This window comes from Aythya fuligula, chromosome 1 (assembly GCF_009819795.1).
Source record: "Aythya fuligula isolate bAytFul2 chromosome 1, bAytFul2.pri, whole genome shotgun sequence".
NCBI lineage: Eukaryota > Metazoa > Chordata > Aves > Anseriformes > Anatidae > Aythya > Aythya fuligula.
In genome coordinates, this window is record NC_045559.1 from 3,450,644 (window position 1) to 3,466,682 (window position 16,039).

Below are 16,039 nucleotides of genomic sequence, written 5' to 3' on the forward strand. Positions count from 1 at the left end.
CACGAATACTCTGAAGCCGAGCAAATTGTTCCTGTTGGGTAATGACCAGCTGCAATCCATAAACTGTGCTCATGTGAGATGAGATCGATCTGTTCAGGATAAAGGTAGGTCAATATTTGATCATCCTGAAGTGCTCTCGTTCGCTAGGATTGCCTGTCCTACAAAAAGCAAGGCTCGCCTAGCTCAGACTACGCTGCAGCACGGTGACCGAGCCAGGCTCTGCGTGCACCCTGATAAAGTGAGTTTTGATCGAGTTTCTCCAACACCAACCAGCTCAGCAGCCACTCTGTTCACACAGCCTTTAGCATTTCTCAACTCCCACCACCTACTTGCCACGGCTCCTCAGCCCAGCTATTTTTTATAGGCTCGGAGGTGCGTGAATATAAGTACGGGCTGCAGCTTTTTGGCTGGTTGTGTCAGGTGGGCTCGGTTCAACCTCGGTGGAAAACTCAATTTGGAAAACTCCCCCAGGGTTAGCACCACTGGTGACTACGTTCATATCCCAAACTCCAACTAGCTGATAACAAAACATCTGCAAACCTAGCACGTTGGAAAACCTAGCAGTGACCTAAAACTTTCCATGTCACTGGAAAAAAAAAATCCCGTGTTTCAAAGAAACAATTTAATCAGATTTCACTTTATGCGCTACGTACAGAGCGGATTCTTCCACAGACATCTGATTTGCCATCCACCGAAGTATACAATTTCTAAACAGCCTCAAGTTACAGGTTACTTAAAAGCATTGCATCTGGATAGTCCTCCCTGCAGACAAAGCCAAGCCCAACCTCTATTAGCGTTGTTCCTTTCTGGGCAATTTATCACTGGTATGGGGGTTTACAATTTATTTCTAATGCACCAGACCTACGGAAGTCACACAAAGAACATGATAAAGAGGCAGTACAATGCAATCAAAGCAAGCAGACACTCGAGCTCTGAAAAAGACACTTCACTAACTCTTTATTTCAAGAGTCCAAATCGTCTTTGCACACACAAGACTTCCATCAAGTTCAACAGGAGCCGTGTAGCCATAGTGAGGGCAGCAATGACACCCTACCGGCACGAACATTTCTGGACATCAAGCTTTGCAGTCACACAAATATTTATATCAGCCAGTTTGTACTGAATGCTTACTGACACTGAATGCAAGAAGTTGCTAATGCTGGGTACGCGCGTCCTTCGTTCCACTTCACAGTGCAGCACCGAGCCCTTACCTTATTCATAAAGAAGGCTTTCAGCGAGGAGGAATATATTTTCTATACATATGCATCAGCTTGCTTTTGAAGAGGTTTATGCTAGAAAGGCCTCCCTCGTGCTCAGACTGAGGTCTAAAATGCGTTTAAACGTGAGTAAGCTGCACTACACAGAGAGGAGACAAGCTGTTTGGAGCAGACCTCTTCACATTTACACATTGACAAACGCACACAGAAGCGTAAAGGTGGATGTAAACGAAGACAACCTGCTTCAGAAATCCTACACCCAACCCGGGGTCAGGTTGCAGAGGTTGGGTGTGCGCGTGGAAGACCCAGTTCTGCAGAGCTCTGCGAGGACCTGCACGGTTTCTCAGCAGGAGAGCACGGCAGCAAGAACAGAGCGATCCCTGAAACGGAGCCTGTGCAGACAAACCCCAGCACTCCCATTTTCTGACAGTTCCTCCAGAGTTTCTCCCCCTTGTCTGTCAGGTCTAAGTGGAAGGCTCCAGAGAGTGGAAGCTAGGCGTTCAGGTATTTAGGTTTGAAATGGATATCAAATGCGATTTGACATTGCTGCCAGCCGGGATCTCAGACAAGGAGACAGACAATTTGTAACACATGCTCCCTTCACATGACACGCTGCGATTACAAGACTGGAGACACATACATTACTATTACCTCAACACACGCCAGTGCCCTGCTGCCAAGTTATTCAGCTGCTGAGAATGAAGTTGTAGGACAAAACAATATATCATGGCTAGCTACATGAGCGAAGAACCACCACCCCCTCTCCCATGAAACCCAAAATAAAACCCATCATCTTTAATTCCAGACAGCCCATGAATCTCAATTTTTCCCGACAGGCAAAAAACAATCACCGCGTGACGGGGTTTTATTTTCTTCTCTTTCCCCCCCTCTTTTCTCCTTACATTTGCTAACTCAAAAATTCAAAGTCAGAAAAAATATATGTATTTAGTCAGAAGTACGTCAGTTACATTTTTATTAACCTACTCCAAGGGAAAAGCTTCAGGGATTCACCATACAAGTATAAAACCCCTCTCAAACACCTAGGGGTTACTATATTACTTCATCCCAGCAGTCAATCAATGCAGTAAAAAAATTAAAATACTGAAAATGGATGCTTTTCCCCCTCTTCCACGTGTCCAGTGATTGCTCCGTTACAGCGTGATGAGGTCTACCAGGTTGCCTTTCGGAGGGGTCATGTTGTCTGGAAAGAAGTTGACTAGTGTATCAAACAGCTGAGTTCTCTGCGCGTAAGTGTGATCGACGTCTGAAAATCCTGGGGGAGGAAGAGAAGGGAAAGCTCGTCAGCACTGACTGCTTTAAATGGTTTAGCTGCAGAATACATCAGTTTCTGATTCTGGATGGCTGTTGGCTATCTGCTGCTTCTGCTTTAACCCCTTTGCCCACGAACATGTTGCTGTAGCCAGTGCTGAGTGTTAATTAACAGCTTGATTCCCCATTGCAGCCCAGCTCACATCTGTAGTGTCGTACCAGCAAGGCTGCCAGCTCCCCATCCCACCTACTACAGGCCTGCACACACAGAGCTCGTGTCACCCCAAGCCAACACCGAAATTAAAACTCCATAAAAAGCAATAAGCAAACGGCTGTCAAGCCCGCGGACGTCCCTAAAGAAATTGGGGAAGTGACAGTCCTCAGGGGACCGTTCTGATGTCCCAGAAAACAAGATCTCTGCAGCTATTTTTGTTTGGTGCCTTGTTTCTTCTGTCCTCAGGCTCTCCTCATTATCTCACGGCTGTCTTAGCCAGAACTGGTACTTGTGCTGCTTGCAGTTTTTTCTCGAGACAAGCTCTGCTGATGGTAGGAGTCCCAAGTTAAGAGCTGTTATTTAATCCCTGGACTGCACTGAGGTCCCAGCCTGAGTCTTGGCACAGGGTCTTCGCCAACTCGATTTGTGAAGTGCCTCCTCCCGACAGGGGAGGGTTTAGTCTACCGCAGCAGCATTGTTTATCCAAATCCCCATACTTAAACCATCAACAGCAAGAACAATAGAGCGGGCATGCAACAATTTCCTCTGCTTTGTATTTGCTTAAATCACTGGTATCTCAAAAAGAATGCTTTTTAATTCACTCTTCAGTTAATCAAAGCCAACCAAGTTAATCAAATCAAGGAGGGCTTGGTTGTTTTATTTCAGCAGCACTACTTGATGTATGATGTCCTCCTATCTGTAAAGCCAATCTCTTAATACAGCATTGTACTGTAAAACACAGCAGTGTTACTGCAGGATAAACTAATTAATCTTTTAGAGCACTTAGACCTTGAGAGGGGAGGGCAAGCATTCCTGAATCAAGTGCTGTCTTTCTTCAAAAACCCGTATTTTAAGAAATAGCATGAACTGGGTAACATCCTCCAAAGCAAACAAGCTCACCAGAGCTTCCTCATCCAGCAGGGCAGACAGAGCAGTGGCCTTTTCCTTCCCTCAGTTCCTTAGATTGGGAATTACACATTTGTCAAAAAAGTGAAGTCATCCATGCTCCCAAGAAGAGCTCGGTAACAGGATGGCAACACAATCACAGGAACGTGAATTATGCCAATGGTCTTCCTATAGCTCGCCCAGGATTAACAGCTGAACCCTGGAGAAGAGTTAACTGGATAGAATAGCAAAACAAATTATGGCTTTGGCTCAGGCCTCCTGTTTTCAGACCTACACGCCACTGCTGTCTTCAGTCTTGACATCCTGCCCAAAGAACTCGTTTTGCAAAGAACAGAGCGAACCAAACTACTCCAGGAATTGCAGCTATCCCAGCAAACAGAGCCGTAGCCATGCTGTGAGATTCCAAAGTGACATGACAGGAGTTACTTTATTCTGACCAAGGCTTCTGTTTATTTGGGTAACAGTAAAGCTTCAGATGTAATAAGAGACACAAAATACTCCCCAGAGGCATGGATTTAAAACCACTGGTGACAGATGTTTTAAATATGGGCTTGAGGCATTGGACACTGGTCATTATACTCCCTATCAAATGCCTGTAATGTGGCACTTTGTGTATTCAAACCTAAAAGGGCTCACAATACTCCTAAGAATTTTAAGCTTTTGATATATATATATTAAAAAAAAAGACCAGAAACGAACAGTAATGATCTTTGCAAGAGGGAACATACTTAGTATGATTCTTCTGCAGCACAATACTCACCAAGAGTGGTGAAATCCGAGCCAGACTTAAATAACGCTGAGGCAAGAAGCTGAAACTGCAGAAGAGGAGGTGGGAGAAGAAACAAGTGTTATTAACTGCGTGGGGAAAAAAAAAGAAAACACCAAAAGATTCATAGCGGCACAGGTGGCTTTACAGTTGCTGGGTTTTCTTTGCACAACCCTCAGAATCACTGTGATATGCATACAAATAACAGCAGTGCTTTCATATGAGCAACACCGTTTGTCACCTTGGCAGCATAAGATGGATATTTTTTCCAAGATATTTTTTTTCCAAGAGGTCTTGGTTAGACCAACATCAGTACAATGATCAGTACTTGACCAGGAGAGCGTGAACGTTTAATTTTATATGTGTTTTTAACTTTTTTTTGCCTCTTTGGTAGATATCAGAGCACAAAAGTCAGGTAAACCCTCTTTCAAGCAACATTCATAGAGATGAGTGTGGTACAGCCTCTGCAAGGGAAGATTAGATGGCACAAAAACAGGTTAACTGCTCAAGTGCAGCATCAACTTCTTGAACACAGGAAAAGCTCTTAAATGGTGATAACCTTTCGGAATTGCCAGAGCAGCTCCCATCACAAGCTTGTTCGAAGCAAGGTCTTTTTAAGTTAAAAAAAAGAAGAAAAAGTCCCTTGCTTGGGAACATCAGAATCAAGAGTGAAAGTGGTTGAAGTAGCACATTCACAGCTTTATTCTCCCCTAATGCCTCCCCGATAGACAGTCAGCACTAGCTTCCCTCTGCCCCCAGCTGCTGTTTGCAGTTCCTGGTGTCACAGCAAAGCCGTTTTGTCATGTTTCTTCCAAGAATTAGCCAACCCCTTAAAGGTTTGCAATCTTTTGTCTCCTGCCTGTGTGTCTTTACAGCATGCAGCCCAAGCAAAGGAGGTTAAAAACAGTGGAGAAGCAAATATGTTGAGGGAAAGGGCGGGGAGAACAGCCAGGAATTACATAACCATCAGTGTAACTTCAATTTCAAGAAGAAATGGAACAGAGTATGGAGAAGGTGACAAGTAGCAGCCAAAGCAGATTTGGCAACTACAGGTTGCATCACTTCAATCTAGTTTATTCTGGAGCAGGGCAGCAGGTCCTGGGGATGGGACTCGGACATTTTCCATCTTGACTTCCATAGCACTTTGTATGTTTTTATATGTTATTTATGGTAAATTAGTGAGGATTTGCAAAGATTAAGCGAGCAGGGAGTGGCAAATAGGTCAAATAACTTCACTGGGGGTTGCCATCAATCCTCTGACACCGAAACAGTGCCATGAATGGGAAAGGGACAGCTCTCTAATGAGGACCCCAGGGCTTGCAAGGGTTACCTGGCTTGACAGGACACCTTTGCTCAGTCTGCAGAGCTCTCACTGTGCCCAGACAGGCTGCCAGCAGGGTAGCAGGCAGCCTTCAGCCTGTTCTTCCATTTCATCCAGGTTACAATGATGGATCAAGATGCAATTCACAAGGGCCAAGCGCAAACCAACAAAACCAGGAATAATCAGACAAAGCAGGACACGTTCTGTTGGATCATCCTATTGCAAAAGTGGCAAATCTAGTAGGAAATGCATGAGAAGGAGTAGGTCTTCAAGTAAATCAAGTGCTCCTTCTGTTATCAAGGCTCTTAAGTTCTCATCCACAATAAGGTGACCACTTTCGGATGCCCTATATCAATTAGCAGCGCGCAGGGAAAGCACTAGAAAAATCAAGTGGTTTGAAAATCAAACTCTATTAATCAGGTTAAAAGGAGTCAGGGTTGCACAGCCTCCACGGAAGAATGTCCAAGAACGAAACAACAACAAGTCACAAACGTGAAAGGCACCTACAAAAAGGTAAATCTACAACTAAGTGCAAGAAGACACAAAAATCAGTAAGATCAACTTCAGTATGACATCAAGAAAAAGAACAGCCTGAAGTAAGGCCTTCTTACTGGTATGCTGGAATAAATTTGCAGGTTTTTGTGGAGGCTATTATTGCAGAAAGCAATCAATAGCGGCATTTAAGAGCAAGTTAGGAAGATACAGAATTGACAGACTGCAGAATAGGGGGAAGAGGTTGATTAAATACCCTCTTCAGTGAGGTCTGATTACATGAAATCAAAAGGGACTGCAACGCTACACGAGTATTTGCTGCTAGAGCAACTTGGCTCCACATCAGTACCGTATGTAAACAGAAGCCCAGCCTAAACAGCTCCAAAATTCCTATAAAACCAGTGGCTGAACCCGTGCTCTTTCTGACTGCGAGTGCCATGTCCTGGTCACCTTCCCCTGAGCACACAACTGCCTTCGGGGCCTGCTGCCAGCTGCCTGGTGATATGCTAAGCCAGCTCGGCGGGGACAGGGCAGATGCCACGTGCTTCGAGGGGCTCCTTCCTCCCCCAGCAACCGCAACCATCCTGCTGGAAACAGAAGTGAAAACAGAAGTGAGCCCTGCTTGGGGCCAGGCCTCAGGATGCCCAGCTCTAAGAGACCAAACAGCCGGATCCAGGTAGGAACTCGCTGAACTGAGACCGAAAATCAAACCCTCTGCCAAGTATTCCTGTCTCTTCACACCATGCGTGACGAATTTCCACTGCTACGAGTTCCTCTCCAGCTTTTTGGGGAAGGAGTATCTTGTCTCCTTCCCCTGATGCCGCTGCACTTCAGTTAACCTTGAGTGCTGTGTTTTCATTGCCTTTAAAAGGATGTTTTATGCATCATCTCACGCTTTCAAAGCACTTTCTGATAGAAGAGTCAAGCACACAAGTTATGAACATCAATTACGGACAGCACTGATGCTTAAGCTGGCTCACTCTGCATTTGCATTACAATGTCAGCTAGCCCTGTGATGTTTTCCCAAAGGGCCCTTTCTTTTTTCTTCCCCCATGCATAGCATGGCTGTGGCTTACTCAAGACCAGGTCTCCTGCGCACTCTTATAGCGCGTATCTGATGCAGTTGTTTGTTTTCTTTTCCCCAAGCAGCTCAAACTGTGCTCTAAAGCAATTAATTTCTTCACCAGTTTTTCTACCGTCTTACCTGCTATCCTGTCAGACAGCACTTTAAGTTCTGATTCTTTTGGGGTCTGCTATATGAAACTACCAGCATTTGATTTTTCAAAACATTTGGTATCAAACACCTTCCCCTGAAATCAGTTAGAGCCAGAAGAGCAAAGCCCTCAGCAACCCACCCATCAGATGCCTCCCACTGGGTACCAGAATGAAAGACCCGATTAGTGACCATCTAGGAAAAGCCATTTGCTTAACGTCACAAAGCATCTCTCTAGAGAATTCAATTAGAATTAGAACTCAATTATCCAGCAGAAGCATCCAACTGCTTTCGTCACAACTCCACCTATTTTCTTCTGACATCCTCTTTGCTCACTGGCTGCAGCTACTCCAAATTAAGCCTCCACTCACAAGACAAGTTTCCTTCGTTACTCAATTAACTTCTCTATCCGAGATCCAACCCATCTTCTGAGCTGGGATTAGGGTTCCTTAGAGATAAACAGATCTGGTTAACAAGCGGAAGGTGCATCAACCACGTTAAAGACAAATTAAGACAACACCAGTAATATTAATTCCAGCATTTTCTGACTTCCAGCCTTCGTGTTTCCATTGTTATCGCTCTTTTAGTACTGCACATACATAACCTTGGTTTCTATCTGAAGCAAAAAACAAAAAACAATTCCACTGTGTGGTAACCCGTGCAGGTTTTAGCCTATTTGCTCAGCTGTTTGCACCAACAGACCCATTAACACCAAGTAACTCCCGGCTGGGATACCTGGCGGGTTGCATGAATCAGACCTAATTCCTCCTCCCCGTGCTCTGAGCGCTCAGATCACAGCAGAAAGCAATTTTGCTCCGCTTTGACCCATTCTGTCGGGACGGTGCCTCGCAGTGCAGGCACAAAGAAGAAGCAAGAGGCTCAAATTCTTTGAGGATGGAGCCGTCACAAGCTGAAGTCTGGGAGGGCTGAACACTTTTTTCAAAGGCTCCTTGGCTCCAAAACCTCTGTTCCTGCAGCACTCAGGCCCTGAGGCTTTACAAAGAATCACAGCAGGACACGAAGAACAGAAGCGTGCTTTTCTTAGCTCCTTCCTAGAACTATTTTTCCTATTTGGGCTTAAATTTTCCCAGAAATTTCAGTTTAACGCAGACCCAAACAATACTTTTGGGCTCCGCTGGCTTTATCTGGCAAGTTTATTAAAGAAAAGGTCTCAAGAATGGAAAGTATGAAGCAGCCTCGAACAGGGGCCTCCAGCCCAGACTACGAGCTAGTCAGGCCTCAAATTGGCCTCCAGGTCCTTGCTCCTTCTCCTCCTGTTCTCCAAGAAAAACAGAAAGCAGCTTTTACTTGCACTTTGGAGGCAATCACAGGGTCCAGCTGAAATCTTCTCTCCACCAAACGCAGAATTCTCTACGCAAATCTCGATCTCGTTGTACAAAATCATCTCACTCCCCTTTAATTGGGCAGCACTGGTCATTTTTTTCCAGCACCACTGGTCATTTTTTCCAGCACCTTCATTTCTTCTGCAGACCGCTAAGCAGCAGCAGTGTTCTGGGTGTGATCGCTCCAGCATTCGAGGAACATGTTGTTCTTAGCCTCATATGTGATTGACTGATGTTTTCCTGCTTTACTAGCACATGTTTGTAAGTTAAAAACTTGGGAATTCACTATAAATTCCCATTTTGATCTTCCTTATGTCTTTAAAAGCTTCTTCTTCTGAATATCTAAACCATCACTGAAGGTACATCTATTTGTATATGAACTAGAAGAACACACCCATGCTGGCAGATTTTATTTATTTTTTTTTTAATCAAGAACTACCAATGCCAGCTTTTTGTACAACTTTCATCTTTCCATGAACTATAATGCAGACAAACTTCCATGTGCCCTGGGGATCTATGCTCCTTACATAAAGCATCAGAGCTATTAATCCACAGCCAGTAAATGACAAAGATCTGGAAGCACTGAAGAGATTTAAGTCATTTCAAGCAGAAATACAGTTAAAGAGAACTGGATCTGCATTCATGGGCAACAGCCGAGCTGGAGCTGGCATCCAGCCTGTGGCCACTAAAGCAAGCACCCATGAGACACCTATTGCTCACAGGCATCTATGACTTCCTTTTATAAAAATTAAAAAGGAAGCAAAACTGCCATCCCGTTAACATTGCTAAAATTCACAACAAAGAAAGGAAAATCTGGGGGTATGTTCCTCCTGTCAATCATTCATGCTACTTTAAACAAAATTGGTTACTAACGCCAAAGTTAGCTTCAAGAACAGTCTGTTTATTTTCTTTGGCATCCAACTCAAAACAGCTGAAGAGACTTGCCTAACAAAGTTAGAAGAAATTACTTGTATTATAAAACAAGCAAGCCTTACCCTGCAGTGAAATTCTGCTTGTAATATCATACCCCACAGACCAGTCTCTAAGAGAACTGTAACACAAAGTCAAGGATGAACTCATAGTTTTGTCCTTTCCAGATTTAACAGCAGGCCTGGAGAGAGGGAGAAGAACACGCAGAAAGGAAGGTGATTTCTTTTAAAAACTTGCCACACTGAGAAGCCACACGGTGTTTGATGGTTGCACAGAGCAGGACAATTAGATATTAATCTGGTATTAATTACGACCATCTCAGCTACAAATAAAGACAGAGCATGTAGGTGTCTGCGCCGAGATGCACAATCAAATTGCTGCTTGAAATCTGATATGGAATCCAAAAAGCCTGCGTCAGTCCTCTGGAAAGCACACGAGCTATTTGAAGATGTAATGCCAGAGCAAAAAGCCAACCCGATGTGATAACCGGAAGGTAAATTGACGTCAACTGGAAATACACCCAGTCGCTACCAGTGCGGCGGCTGGCCCCGTGCCACTGACCAGGCAGATCTGTTCCAAGGCAAAAAGCTCCAGAAGTCCAAGCTTTTTCGACCAGCAACTTTTTTGCAAAATAAACAAACAAGAAAGACTCCCAGAAATTGTTAAATGATTTTAGGAGACTGCTGGAACCGAGCTCTAAATTCTGCCGAACAGCAAGTGTAGATCTGGCAGACCCACGGGACAGACAGAAGCTATTGAATTTTCCTTGGGTCGGGCATTAGGATTGCAGAGGAAGGGGTCACCATATTCACCCAGCTGGTTTGAGCTACCTCAGCTTGTGTGTTAGATCATTAATGTGCAGAACACCAGTAAGTCCTGTGAAAAGGAGTAATTAGTTTTCAACTTTTTATTCTGTTTAAACCCTGCATGATAAAGCTACTTTTACCCCAAATCTCGACTCCACGCAGTCAGGAAATTCGTTCTCACAAGGTGGACAAATTCAATACTAAAGACTGAACTGGGAACATCAAACACGAAGAATGAAGGGACTCCCTATTCCTTACGTACACAAGGTACAGCCTTAATGGCAGTTCCTTTGGGCTGCTGGGTACAGTACTCAAGGCAGAGGAGCTTGTTGGTCATACCACAAACATTTTCTGTTCCAGCAACAGAAAGGCACAAGCAGCCAAGAGATGTAGGATATCTTTGGGAATAGCTGGCCAACGATACCCATGGCCTTCACAGGCACGAGGAGGCTACCAGAACACATGCCACAGAGAGAAACGGAAAGCACTGAACACAGAACATCATCTTATGTCCCAGGTGGCAGAGGAGAAGATAAGAGAGCACCAGAATCATTGTTGTGTGTTATAGGTTATTACAGGTCCAAATTGGAAGAAGAAAGTGCTGTGACACTGGAAAGATTGGGCAGAATTAGGCTGAGCCTCCTCGAAGTGTGCTGCATGGGAAAAATCTCTTTTTCCAGCTGAAGAAAATGAGGAATAATTATGTCTTTCCTATGCTAGAAATAGCTAGAAAAGGTGTGAAAGTACTTGAGATATGGGACAGGCTCAGCGAGAAAGCACCAAACAGAAAACTTGCAGGCACAGCAATTGCACGTTTTATTGGACCAGAAATTCATGAAGCCTAACCAGAATTTACAACAGTCAAATGTGATCAGTAATGTTTGTAATTTTTTTTTTCCTTAATTTCAGTAACTTTACAATTTTATGCTGTGCTTATGCAAGAAGGCTATTCCCCTTAAAATAACCCTTAAAATTCCCCTTAAAATAGCTTTTTGTGCCTGTATAAAGATCGTTTCTCTTGATCTGCACTCTCTTCCTCCTCATCTACCCAACCACAGCGCCGAATGCGTGTGTATTCTAGCTGGCTGCCCCAAGTTCCACGTGGAAATTAATGGCAGAGTCAAGTCAACCACCTTATCTGACACTTTACACTACTTCTTTAATTCCTGCTGTAAAGTGACACGTACTGCGGTACTGGAATCAAAACAGGAAGTGGGAGCAAATTCCTGGAACAAATCAAAGAACATGCCTACAGGATAATATTCAAAACAGAGGAAATAAGAGTTTTAAGGTTTAGCGAGCAGCTTGCATTACAACCTACTTCCAGAAATGGATATAATCGAGAAAAAAAGTTCCTTGCCTCCCCCAGAACTATTTGATATTGACAAGCCAAAATGCAGTGTGAATAGCAGTTTCTATTCACTTTCTACCACACAACCAACCACAGACTCCTGACATTTCAGCAAGTTTATGTTTCAATTAAAGCTCCCAAAATACACACCAGCACGCTGGAATTAAAACAAAGGTCTAGTCTTCGCTATTAAGAGCCCAAAACCTATTTTATCTGGATGTGTAGCTGCAAAATGCCTGTTTCTAAAGCAGTGCGATCTTTAGCATGGAGGAAATGATAGAGCAAAGTATCGTGCGCTGTTTGAGCTTTTCACACTGAATAAAAACAAAATGTAACAGGCTTAAAATCTGTGCTAGAACGTGAGAACACAGTTTACATTTCTTTATGAGACAAGGATCGTTCCTTGTTACCTCTTTTGTCTCCTCAGGGTCTGAGTGATCCACAGTTACGTACAAATCATTCTGTAGGTACTTCAGTGCACTGAGAGGATCAGTCTGAGCTTTCTCTTCAAACCTGCAACGAAGAGACACAAAACTTGAGCACAACTATTTCCTTTAGGGCTAAACACAGCTATTCCTACACAGAGCAAAACCTACCCTAGAAAACTTTCAGCCAAATATTTCCAAACAAAACAGTATTAAGGGCAGCTCAGCCTCATATTTGCTAGAATGCGTGCTATCGAGCCAGCCTGAAACACAGAGGAGTGGTTTTAGGAGCTTTAAGGGAGTTACTAAGTATTGTACTCTTACTTAAAACACCCAAAAGCGTATTTATTAAGAAGGTGCTGTATATAAGCATAAAATATTTAGTATAGTTAATTTTCCCATGAGTAGAAGTATGCATAGCACCTCACATGAGGAGCACGGATCAGACAGACAAGCCTCGAGCACTGCAGCCCCAGGGATATTTACATTCCTGACCGCACAGGAACCTGGCTACAAGGAAAAGGATGGAGAACGCTCCCCGCTTCTGCCAGGCAACAAAATAGAGAAGAATGGGGGTGAAAAATAAGTACTGTACTTTGATATTCCACCTTTCAAACAAGCATACACATGTAAACATTGGGTATGCATCATCAGTATTATTTTCTCGCTTTCTTTGAATAAGGGGAAACATTAACTGCTGTGAACTCCCAAAGAAACACGCGCAGCCATCTACACTCAGAAAAGGACTCTGGGCTCAGCATCCTCAGCAAGCAGAGCTGCTTCCCTAGAGCACTGAGCTGGGTGAATAATCCTAAAAAGGATGAGAGTTAAAATTATCTATTTTTCCTCCTATCACCTATCTGCTGAGTACAGGATTAAACTCCGTGTTGTCATCTTCGGAGAATCACCAATGTGCCTTTCCTTGAAAATAACTTTGACAATTTTGAATTCCAGCAACAAGGACCTTAAAAATCACATTCTTGGTGGCTTAACTGCCGTATATCAATTGTCTGACAAGAATGTAATATATTCATAATATACTTTAATTACCTTTACCAGATTGACAAGGTATTTCAAGTAAAAATGGGCCACATTGAATAGATTAAAGCTACCCAACTGATAACACAGTGGACATCTGTAGCTGACACTCCAAAATCATCTCAAAATTCAAGTTACTTTGTCCACAGAATGCAAAGACTATGTCTGTTACCTGATGTATATAACATTTGGGTAATTAAACACTACTTCCTCCAAACATTGATACAGATTTTTTTAGATGATATTGTCACAATGCAGAGAGCTCCAGCAATGCAGCCGTCATACCAGCTCTAAATTGGCATGTTTGGCTCCCTCACATACCCCAAGAAATGGGAAAATGGTGCATTAAACCTCAACTTCTGCCAGACAATATGTAACAATATTTACTCTGAGCGCAATTTATGCAAGTGAAAACAAGTAATTCAGATCTGTCTCTGAAGGCAGTACAGCTGCATTTGCATACTACCACGGGAGTTAATAAATCTCACAGATTACTGGCAAGACTTGGATTTGTTTTTGTAGGTATTCTTATCTAATGCATCGCTAACTTGGAAAAAGCCTCATCCAGCTGCAGCGACTGAGAGTTGAGTATAGCAATTTGCTTGCTGCCTCAGAAGATACCATTAGTAAAAACTGACCTTCAACTCTTGGCAGGACCTGATAACGAAGTACTCTCACCAAGAATGCAGAAAAGAAGAATTTATTGGTTTCAAATCATTTGCTGAATCCTGAAAGGTCCTAACTGCTAGAGTTTCTTGCTTAAGGTAACCACAAGAGCTTGATTTTAAAAGCTGTTGCCCCTTAGCAAATATAAGGCAGCTCTGAGACATCCAGAGTGCAAGCACCACAGTGCAGCTGAATTCTGCATAAGTGAGATCTTTCAAGAGGTTCTGAAAGAGAAACACTGATGACCTCACCGTGGAGGAGTCTCAGATGTGCAAAGGAATTCAGCCCCCAGACTTCATTAGCATCCCTGGGAGCTGTTACTATCTCCTAGCACACTGCTTCGGAAGCACTTCCTTTTCTTGGGAGGTGACAGTACCAAAGCACATGTTGATGAGCAGCAGAGTGAAAATGGAATCTAAAAATTCTCCATTACTCCCCACACAATAGGCAGACTTGGTTTTTCAGTTTTAGAACAACATAGTAAAACCAGAGTGAAGTCAATGATTCCAATTTTGTTGTTTAGCCCTGCTCTACTGCTTTTAATGTTGAACTGTTCTGGTTTTTAATTTTTTTTCTTAACTGAAAATAATCAGCAAAGTTGCAGATCACCATTTAATCGGTGAAGTGATATTCACCAAAACAATTTACAAGGTATTTAAGTTTTAGAAACTTGAAGGAAAAAAAAATAAAAGGACTTCTGAGAAGAAAAATGTGAAACATTTTTTTTCTATACCTGTGCTTTCTTATGAGGTATTTGCAGTGTCTTAGCAGGTATTCCTTTGAAGGTCGACAGAGCTTCAGAGACCAGAAGTCATCTAATCTCATCTTTGGAGAGCAGGACTTGCCGGGATTCCCTCCAAACAAGTAATGAACCTACGCAAACGAGAGGCAGATGAAGAAACTGGCTGTTTATGTACATCCATTAAACAACGACTGTGTCAACATATTTGGAGAGGTTTATTCTGGAAGAACTCTCCCTTTTAGATAAGCTGCTCCATTTTATTATGAACCTCATTAGGTTTACTTTATCCCTTAGGAAATAAAATTCTCTGAAGTGCTTATATTTTAAGATAATAAAACATCCACAAACAAGGCAATCTCTTTCTTTAGGAAAAAATTATAAGCATAAATACTCAAGTACATAACATGAGTCGAAAAGGATCCGATTCAAAACTTGTTGCCCTGTTCCAAATCCCTGATGCAAACACCACAAACTGGTGGGTGACCAACCTCTTTTCCAATCCTGTCCTCAGAGAGGCCAAACTACCATCATCATGAGACCGTAAAAATTAAGGCACCTGCATTAAGGCCTTTCACCATTTAGGGTGAAATGGATTGTATACATGTAATTGTGAGGTGACTCCAGCAATCAAGACTCAATCTTTGAAGAAGAAAATTTTAAGCTTGTTAGGTAGACTGAGAAAAAGGGATTTTGTAGACTAATGCACTGAGTCCAGTCAGAGCACTGTCAGTGAAGGTACAATACTGAAGCACCAACTCCAGGCAAGCAGCATTTTCCTTGAGTCAAAGAAGACCACGATGATCCCCAAAAACAAGATCCACTGGCCAAGTGAGTGGGAAGTCTTAAAGATGCTCAAAATAAAGTGACAAATCCAGTCCTGCAAACCATAATCTTGGGAGATGACAATAGGCCTGCATCCCCCTCAAGTCCTGTAAGCTCCAGACAACCTTAATCTGTCTTGCAGACAGAAATATTTTCATCTTCTCTAGAAGGACAGATTTATTTCACCTTAATTTGGCAGCCTAGCTGCAAGATGTCTGATATAATTACTACCTGAGTAACACAAGGGAAAGATCTACCTGAATAAAGAGTAAAACAAAAAAAGGAAAACTGTAATGCTAAGAAGAGCTGAGAAAGGAAAACCTCAAATCTCATTTGGAGTCAGTGCCAACCGTTGCTGTGACTGATCATCTAGCAATCCGGAGACACCAATCATGGAAAGACTGACTACAACTGTACACAGAGTTCATTAGTTTGAAGGTAGCTCAAATGAAGTAGTCTTTAACAGCCCATCTGATAGCTTCAGATGCAACATCTTTGAAATGCAAAGCTATATTTGC

The 16,039-nt window shown here is 43.0% G+C and overlaps 1 protein-coding gene across 1 annotated transcript in view; it reads right to left on the minus strand.

The window, feature by feature from the left end:
• Nucleotides 1-940: 940 nt before the first annotated feature.
• Nucleotides 941-16,039, minus strand: part of MKLN1 (muskelin 1) — a 94,496-nt gene continuing 79,397 nt past the window's right edge. Inside the window, exons 15-18 of the mRNA XM_032188646.1 lie at nt 14,691-14,830; nt 12,239-12,341; nt 4,367-4,421; nt 941-2,490 (exon numbers count right to left, since the gene is read on the minus strand). Of these exons, the coding sequence (XP_032044537.1) occupies nt 2,369-2,490; nt 4,367-4,421; nt 12,239-12,341; nt 14,691-14,830 (420 nt within the window). The 3' untranslated portion in view covers nt 941-2,368. The remainder of the gene's footprint in view (nt 2,491-4,366; nt 4,422-12,238; nt 12,342-14,690; nt 14,831-16,039) is intronic.